General features: G+C 47.7%; 1 protein-coding gene across 7 annotated transcripts in view; it reads left to right on the forward strand.

The window, feature by feature from the left end:
* GGT1 (gamma-glutamyltransferase 1) overlaps window positions 1-9,429 on the forward strand; it is a 30,253-nt gene that overhangs the window by 19,471 nt on the left and 1,353 nt on the right. For all 7 annotated transcript variants that reach the window (XM_032127793.1, XM_032127794.1, XM_032127791.1 and 4 more), the window contains exons 2-12: window positions 75-242; window positions 888-1,015; window positions 1,245-1,334; window positions 2,313-2,505; window positions 3,646-3,803; window positions 4,666-4,815; window positions 5,315-5,451; window positions 6,240-6,427; window positions 7,234-7,361; window positions 7,656-7,768; window positions 8,791-8,904. In XM_032127793.1, coding sequence (XP_031983684.1) covers window positions 79-242; window positions 888-1,015; window positions 1,245-1,334; window positions 2,313-2,505; window positions 3,646-3,803; window positions 4,666-4,815; window positions 5,315-5,451; window positions 6,240-6,427; window positions 7,234-7,361; window positions 7,656-7,768; window positions 8,791-8,904 — 1,563 coding nt within the window. In that variant the 5' untranslated portion in view covers window positions 75-78. The remainder of the gene's footprint in view (window positions 1-74; window positions 243-887; window positions 1,016-1,244; window positions 1,335-2,312; window positions 2,506-3,645; window positions 3,804-4,665; window positions 4,816-5,314; window positions 5,452-6,239; window positions 6,428-7,233; window positions 7,362-7,655; window positions 7,769-8,790; window positions 8,905-9,429) is intronic.

Raw genomic sequence — 9,429 nt, forward strand, 5'->3', positions numbered from 1 at the left:
CTGAGTGATAGTTGCTGGTTTGAGGAGATGAAAGGGGGTGGCAGCAGGGCTGATAATCCTGTCTCTTGCCATAGGAAGATGAAGACGCGCTGTTTGGTGGTCACAGTGGTGACCGTAGCCCTGCTGGGGCTCATCTTGTTCCTGGGACTCTTCTTCGGGCTGCGCTCAGGCTCGGGGGACGCACACACGTACAAGAGGGCGGCTGTGGCCACTGATGCAGGGCAGTGCTCCATCGTTGGAAGGTACCCATTCATTGTGTCCTGACTCTCATTAGCTCTGACAGCTCTTGCATGAGACAGAACTGCTGCTTCCCCAATGTACAGGTGCAATCCTGACAGATGCCCAGCATGGATAATCAATACATAATCTCCCTGTAGAGAGAGGAGATCCTAATAAACCCCAGGCTTTTACCATGCTTGACCAGCTTTACTGCAGTTGCTTACAGACAACATAGCAGGTAAAGATTCCTTGGCTCCATGAGCAGTGAGAACAAGAGTTGTCTTTCTAGCTCCTTTAAAAAAACTTCTGTTGGGATATCCTCCAGTTCTAGTCTCAAGTGCTGCAGATTTAAGGCTCCTCAGAAAACTGTCATTTCTTATGACAGTGTAACGAATGTTTGTGGAATGTCTGTCCCCATGTATACTCTGTCACATCTTGGTGTTTTCAGCCTGATATGGATGTGTCTAATGAGGGCTGATCTGGTCTGCACACAGATCATTAGGGTCTGTTCTCTCTGGTGACAAAACTTCCTATTCCTGAGGAACACATAGACTGGGTGTGGACAAATGTGCCCCAGAGAATCTGTTGTAGTTGCTCTGACAAGCTGCATGCACTGCTCACAGGGAGCTGAGACACTGTCACACGTCACCTTCCCTTCTGCTGCACAGGGACATCCTCAAGCAAGGAGGATCAGCGGTGGATGCTGCGATTGCAGCCCTGCTTTGCGTAGGACTCATGAACGCTCACAGCATGGGCATTGGAGGGGGCCTCTTCTTTACCATCTACAGCAGCACAGGTAAGGGACAGGGCCATACATAGCTGGAACAGCTTGAGAACTTTATCTAAGGCAGGTGATTTATCCTACCTGAGAGAAGGTAAATGACTGATGCTCACAGCCTCTGGGGGAATGTCCTCAAAATAATTGCCAAGAAACTGGCTCATGTTGACCAGAGTCCTTCAGCAGAGACCGTGCCTGTGTGCTGAGTCCAGAGCTAAACATCATCTTCCTTGCTCTGTCATTAAAGGAAAAGTGGAAATCGTTAATGCAAGAGAGGTGGCTCCAAAAAGAGCAACAGAGGACATGTTTGGGAACAACACACAGCTCTCTCTGAAAGGTATGGCAAAGGCTGTTTCACTGCTTTGGGGGGACCACATAGCTCCAGCATTAGCTGCTACTGGCACATCTAAAATAAGAACATTTCTTATGGTTAGGTTCTTGCCTACCTGCAGGATTTCTCCCCTAGAAATATCCTCTGCTTTACACAATTCGCAAACTCTGGCCTGACAAAGAAGCTAAAAACAATGCCCTTTAAATTAGTCAAGACCCCAGCATTTTCTGCTTTTCACTTCATGAAAATGCATGTGAATGCAAAGCACTGAGCATGACCTGTTCCATATGTGCCATCTTTCCTTTCCACCTCTTTGAATAAATCTGTGTGGATCACCTTGGGTTTTGTCAGTTCAGGTGTCCTCCCTAAATACTTGTTATGGTGTCTTCAACTAATGGCTTGGGGCCTCCAGAGAAGTTTCCTTTCAGGAAAGTATTTTCTAGTAAGAAATAGAAAGCATTACTAACTAGTTCTCCTCATGGTCACTCTTTTAAGCAAGAAGGAACAGCACCTTGGAGGGATTTTGAGCAGTGTGTTGAACTTTTGGGAGATGCCAATGAAAACAGGATTGAAGCAAACTGCTGCATCACTGTGCAGTGTGGAATCAATCTGTTCCAGTTGTAGTTACAATGCTGCAACGAAGTTTTTGACTTAAGTATGTCACAGCCTGTGTCCTCTCACCATGATAGCTTCTGTGTTCCGAGCAGCTTTGCTCTGGTACAGAGCCTACTGAGGGGAAATGACCCTAAAACTGGAGTTACCAGCAAAAGGACAGAGGTGTTTCAGCAGTTCAGAATATGTAGGCACAAATGTCAGACCAAGTTACCCTGTTAATTCTGTTAATTCTCACAAGCTGAGCTGGTCACAGTACACACAAGCCCTGCCTACAACAGGGCTGGCAGAGATGCCTGCTCTACCTCCTGCTCCATCAACCACTTTCTTTTCTTGCTGTGGAAGACTTAACACATTCCTTTTCTGCTCCAGGAGGACTGTCCATTGCTGTTCCAGGAGAAATCCGTGGCTATGAGCTGGCTCACAAACGTCATGGCAAACTGGCATGGAAAGACCTGTTTCTGCCCAGTATCAAGCTGGCAAAAGAAGGATTCCCTGTTGGGAAAGGCCTTGCTGCAGCCATCAAATCAAAAGAGGAGGCAATCGAAAGCAATCCCTTGCTGTGGTAGGTAGAGCGGTTGCTGTTGTATGCAGAGAAATTTGGGGTGGCTGCATCCGATCTGCAAAGTCCCTGTGTTTGTGTAATGGAGAGTGTGCATCCCCTCCAGTAACCACACTCACTATGCCTGCTGGTGTCACTGCAGACACCTAAAGGTGATAAATCATGGGGCCAGTTTTAGGAATGTTCAGTCCTGACCTTTTAAGGGAGATAGATTCTACTCCTAAAGTCCATTTGTCTGAGCAAAGGTGGAATTAGAGTACGTGCTGGGATCAATCTGCCACATGGCAACATATTTTCTGAATCTCCAGCTTTTCCTCATGCTGTAAGTGCACCAAGCTGATCTTACCTGCATTTGGAGCAATTTCAGTCTCCTTCAACATCTCACCTGCTGTCAAGCAGTGGGAATTTGAATCATCTCTTACTCTACAATCAGCCTTCCTCAAGCAATGCCTCTGACCATCCACTTCTGGCAAAGACTGAGCATGAAGTGTTTTAAATACTCCTCCACTTCTTACAGTCAAATCCTTAGTGTTTATGTCCAGCCCTGCTGGAGATCATGCTTAATTCTCTCTTTTCCTTAAACTCTCTGCCAGCTGCAGGTTCATTTCCAATCCAATTGGTAATGTACACCCTGGACTATCTCCTGTCCTTCCATCTGGCAGGTCCAGAGCAGCACATTCTTGATCCATCATTAGGGAGCTAGAGAGGAAGCCATCTACCTTAAAATGATCTAACACAGGGACTGAAACACTTCTCCTGGATTTACTGGAAGCTTTGAGCCTCATAGCATAATAGACTGTGCTCTGAACTGAACTGCTGAGTTCAAGGACTATGGCCCCTCCTGTGCATCTTGAGGCACTTGTTGGCCCCTCGGGTGGGCAGGGAGGGTGGCTGCCGTGGTGAAAATCCCTGCTGCAGGGTCCATTGAGCAAACTGAGCATGTGGCATCACAGGTCAGAAAACACTGTTCACTTGTATGTCCCAGTGCAAGATATCAGGACCCCTGGGCCATGGTTCAGGCAGTTTCTCTTCTCTCCAAGAAGCATCTAGCATGACCACTCATACTGGTTCAGCTGCCACAGATACGCATAGTTTTGAACTTGTCTCTCAGACCTGATCTTCTCAATCTCCTTTCTCTGTTAGCGAAGTGTTCTGCAAAGGAGGGAAAATTCTGCAAGAGGGTGAAACCATCAAGATGCCCAAACTAGCCAAGACCTACGAGACTATAGCCAGAGAAGGAGCAGATGCCTTTTACACAGGAAGCCTGGCAAAGCAGATCATCGCTGACATCCGCAGTGTAGGTGAGAACCAGGACATCTGTCCCAAGCAGCAGGAGTGACCAGACTGCTCAGAGCCCAGGGAGGAGCTGGTGACCTGCAGAAGCCTTGGGAGGGGCCAACCCTGAAATGCTGCCTCTGAGATTTGTGGCAACAGGACACCCAAAAGAAGCACTTTAATGGATGTGTTTGAAACTCAGTCAGAAATGGAGAGTATTAACTGTGCATTTCTGTACCACAGAGCCTCCCAAGTCTGTGCAGCTCTGGCTGTAGCTGAGTAGATACAGGCTGTTCACAGAGCCTGAATCCAACGAGTTTCTACCTAAAACGTTACATACTTGGTGGTCCTGTGAACTCTGAGCTGTTTGATCTCTCGGTACCACTAGATGGTGGCAGTATCCTGTCCTCACCAGCCAGCACTGGTTAGCTTGGTGAACTTCGTGTGAGTCATTTACCGACTTTATTTGTGGTGGATAATTACTTACTGTCTTCCCCCTTCAGATAAGAAAGGTGATGGAACACTCAAATTATTCTATCTCTGGGGTGCCACAAAGCATCTGCATCCAAAACTGCATCTTCCTCCTGTAAACAGGATTCCTAAGGACATTTTGTAGCCTGACACTGCTGGTGTCCTTTGAAAAATAGATGGATTGTCAGTTTTGGCTGCTGTAAATCAGCCCAACTTCATGCTTAGACTATCTGAGCCTCAGATGGATCTATCAAGGAATAAATCTCATGGGCACACATCTTTGCTTTCTTTACCTTGTTACTTTTTGGATTTATCTATGTTCCCTCCAGTCCTTGCTGTGATTCATGATGATGGAATATGACCTCTTCCCACCAGAGATCACATAAACCCACATCTCTAGTTTCCTTCTCTTTCCAGGGGGAATTGTCACATTGGAAGACCTGCGGGACTACAATGCGACAGTGATCGAAGACCCCATACAGATCAAACTTGGGGAGTTCACCCTCTACACACCCAGTGCCCCCCTAAGTGGCCCAGTTCTGGCCCTCATTTTCAACATATTGAAAGGTGAGAGTGCCACAGAGCAGTGCCCCACAGACAGCAGGAGCTGGGAGAGCTCCAAAGACATCACCTTTTTTGGGGGAGCAAGGCCTCCCCTGATAGCTGTCCAGCAGGTGAGAAGTCTGAGAGCCCAGGAGAGATCAGAAATGCAGAAACATTCCTCTTCTGCTGTAAACTCAGGGATGTTGCCTTCCTACCTGAAATACAGGTGCAAGAGGAGAAATATTCTCCTGATAGGGGAACTTCCCTGGTATTCATATGGGTGGAACCTAACATGTACTTGAGGCTTCTTTGGAAAACACCTCTGCAAGTACAAATTCTTCTGCTGATTCTCACAGTGTTCAAAACTACCAGAGCTCCTGTGTTCTCCATGTAGAGATTAGGACAGTCCAGTGACTTCATCTCTATAGAGACTGGGCTTCAAGGTTATTCATGTGACACAGGTGCATTAGCAGTCCATTGACCCCATGCTTTGTGTTCACAGTTATTTGCCTTCTGTTGCCAGGATATAACTTCTCTGCTGCCAGCATCAAAACCATGGAGGAGAAAGGTCTGACCTACCACCGCATAGTGGAGGCCTTTCGCTTTGCCTATGCCAAGAGGACTTTGCTGGGAGACCCAAAATTTGTCAACATTACAGAGGTACCTGGAAAAAGCCTTTTCTTTCTGCAACACCAAAGTGCCTGTGCCACTTGGTATTGACAGGCACTGAAATAGCTGTGAGTCAAAAAGTCCTGTGTGGCTCATGGCTGAGCTGTGAGGGCTATAAATAGAGGCAACCTTCCTGCTGTAAGGAAAAGCAAACTCCTCAGTTCACCAGGAGATCTGGAGTACATTTAGGTCTAACCCTGCCTGGTTTTATAGTGTTTGAAGCTTTATTCACTATATTCCCAGCATCCTTGTGGCTCTCTAACTAGAGTCCTGCCTGTAGTCAAATGGAGCAACAGATGGGAAGGGGTGAAGACAGAAACCCTGCTTTTCCCAGCTTTGCACTTTGTGCTTTTACTTCTGTGCCTGCAAAAGCAGCAGGCTCTGAGCCCAGCCCAGCTTGATGAACATAAATTTTTAACTTGGAGAGCTTTGGTCAGAGCTTGCCTTGGCCTTGTCCTCTCAATCTGATCCCATTCCTCTTGTCTCTGAAGCAAGTGTAGCCTCGCTTGCCTTACAGCAGTGTGGAGGCAGCTTTCCATAGCACTGCAATAATGGATGCTGATTAACTTCTACGCAAAGGGGAGACTGTAACAGCTGCTCCTGTGACAGCTTGAAATGCTCTTTTGGTCCAAGGTCCATCATCCAAGAAGGAAAGCCCCTGGGGGAAAACTGTAGCCTCCCTGCTGGGATTTGCCACTGTGATCTGAAGTATTGGATATCAGCCTCATAACTACATGTCTCTTAATCTGCTGAGTAACTGCATTGGATTTTTCTGACAGGCAATCAGAAACATGACATCCGAGTTCTTTGCGGATGGTCTCCGGAGGAAAATCACAGACAACACCTCCCATCCAGTTGACTACTATGAGCCCGTGTATTACACTGGAGACAATGCCGGTACATCCCACATCTCCATTGTGGCTGATGATGGCAGTGCTGTGTCCGCCACCAGCACCATCAACCAATAGTATGAGCTCAGACATTCCTTCCCTGTAGGCCTTTGCCATCTTCCTAGTGCTGGTTCTGGGGTTGGTATCAAACACGGCTGAGCTGTCACCTCTGGGGTGGGGTAGGGTCAGTAGTGCTGGGCTCCTCTGCTGAGCTTGCAGGTCAGTGCTCAGCACTGAGGCCTCATTCTTGTGTCAGAGGACAAGATGTGTCTTCTCTCATGTTGAATTCCACCACCAAAACAACATTCACTGTATCTGGATCTTCTCATAAGCAGAGCTATTGCTGCTGATTCTGATTTCCCAGGCTTTTGGAAGGAATTTGAACTAATACAACTGGCCTGGAAGCACAGTGTTTGGCTTTGAGTGCTGTCAGAAAGAGCTGTGTTCACACATACGGTCTGGAGCCAAGGTGTGAAGCTTATTTTTATCCCTAGAAAATGTCTCCAGCTTGACACATTTAAGAAACCCCCAGTCATTCCCAAATGTGCCCACCTTTGAGCTATGCTGCCTCTGAATGGAGTGCAGACTGCCCCCTTGGAAGGGAAATTAGTTGTACTTAGGTGCTGTGCTGGTTTTCTCCATGGGGTCCTCTCAGGGGAGCTGGAGGAAGGGCTCTGGGCTGCCTTTCCTCTGTGTGTAGCTGTGTACTCATGGTATTAACCGCTTCCTTCCCCCCTAGGGGTGACAGAAAGTCCTTTACAATGGGAGGGAGTGGAGCGTTACTCCAATCAAATCCCAGGTTTCACATTGCAGTAAATTCAGCTGAAGCTCCTCCTAGATTTGCTGCGGTTTTGACCTGTCTTTGACAATTTGTTTTCTCCAGCTTTGGCTCTGATGTACGATCCAACGTGAGTGGAATCATATTTAATGATGAAATGGATGACTTCAGCTCACCTTACATAATCAATGGATTTGGGATCCCTCCCTCTCCAGCAAATTTCATCGCTCCAGGTAACTGTAAACTGCCTTCCTGACTCAGTCTTTTGGCTGTGTTTTACATGCTCACACTGCAGCATCTGTGCCATGGGACACAGGTCTGGGATCTGCAGAGGACAGGGGTGGGAGAGAGTCAAGAAAGAGATGAGTGCAGGGGATGGTGGGATCCCCAAGGACTGAACAGGACACATGAGCTGAGTCAGGAAGGTGGATACTGAGGCTCTGGGTTTAGACATGGAGAAAGAGCTGGAAGTTTGTGAGCTGCAGGTAGAAAACTGAGCCTCTGTGTTGCATCTGTGTCCCCAACAGGTAAACAGCCAATGTCCTCTATGTGCCCCTCCATTTTGGTGGATAAAATGAAAAAGGTGAGGATGGTGGTTGGTGCTTCTGGAGGAACAAAAATAACTACAGCAACAGCACTGGTACGTGACAGTGTGGGCAAATGGGGGACAACATGAGGCAAAATGGGAGAGGCAGCATTTGGGGGGATTCCTGCCTGCACCTGTGACAGGATCATGGCTGTGGCTCCCTGCTGGGGGCCAGGGGCTTGAAAAGGAGGTTCCTGCCTGGCATTCTGAGGGGCAGTCCTCCAACACCAACTCCTGCCAGGGCTACAAAAGGTCTGCTATTAAATTGCCTCCTTCAGTGACTCCATGTCTTTTTCTCTGGCACGTTGTTCTTACCATTGCAGAAGATTTGCTTTGACTTCTGTTCTCTGGATCTCCAGGAACCTATTTACCTAGTTTAGAGCCATTCCCATCCAACATCCCAAACTTTGGATGAAAGTCACACTGAGAAGCTAAACAAGAACTTAGCACAGGTACAGTGTCAGGCCTGACAGGCAGGGCCTCTGTGAGCTGCTGTGGCAGCTCAAACTAGCCCAAGAGTGACTGCAGCAGTGACTGTCCCCTGTGCCAGCCCACAGCAGCACCAGGCTGGATCTGGCTTTCTGGCTGAGGTAGAGGAGAAGTCTGTAAAAACTGCTACAAGCAGCTTCCTAAGCCCTGAACTCTGAGGGTGTTCTCGTTTCCCAGCTGCTCCAGCCTGCAGTTCAAGCCTGTAGAGATGAGCCAGGCCTAAGTGAACTGTTTGTACAATAGCAGGAAGCTGTAGGTGTGTTTGTTGAGGTGACTGTTGTGTGCTTAGTTACAGTGGCATAAATCCAGCCACCATAGCTTAAGGATCTGATCCTTTTGCTATGTTAATTTTAGTCACTCATGGTTTCTTTGTGTGGAATCCTCCTAAGCATATACAACCTGACTGGCTGCAATGTACCTGTGTTTTGCTTAGCCAAGAGAAAAACCACTGAAAGCCATGTAAACCAGAAATGGTGCCTTTTATGTGCTCTGGTGAACATCCTTGAGGCACCTCTACCTGTGTGGCTACAAGGGTCAAACTTCTTTGAAGACAAGTAATTAACATTAAGGCTTTTTGCATCTCACAGACGATCATGAATTCCATCTGGTTTGGTTACGATGTGAAGAAAGCAGTGGAAGAGCCCAGAATTCACGATCAGCTGTTTCCCAATATCACAGAGCTCGAGCAGCAAATAGAGGAGGTTGGTCTCACTAGAGCCATACATGAACTTGTATGGGCTGGGTTCCTAGTGCTGGGAAGGCAAGCACCAGGTTTGGCCAAATGGTCCTAGGTGAGCAGTAGTAAAGCTGATAGAGATCTAGTGCTGGGTCACAATAAGTGTTCAAAGTGTACCTTTAGTCTCAGTCACTCAGTCACTTCACACTCAGGTGTGAAGCCAGTGCATTGAAGAGTGACCCGTATCTGAAACTGAGCATCTGCTTGCAGTGATGTTTGGCACAAAGGATTTGCAAAACAGCAAACCACATCAGGGCCCAGACCATCCCACAGTCTAAATCCAGTCAGTCTCAGGGAGCTCTTGTCCTGTTGTGTAACCTCATGGTGAATCTGGAAGGCCTGGCCCAGAGCTAGTAAGAGGGTGTGCCCAGAGGGACCTGGGAACAGACTTGAAAATATATTCACAATAGAGATCTCAGCACAGTACTGTCAGTCTGAGAGCTGGTGGCAAGGTCTGCGTTGCTCTCCAGACCACTCACCTGAGCTGGCA

The sequence above is a fragment of the Corvus moneduloides genome, chromosome 18, assembly GCF_009650955.1.
Source record: "Corvus moneduloides isolate bCorMon1 chromosome 18, bCorMon1.pri, whole genome shotgun sequence".
In the NCBI taxonomy this organism is placed as follows: domain Eukaryota; kingdom Metazoa; phylum Chordata; class Aves; order Passeriformes; family Corvidae; genus Corvus; species Corvus moneduloides.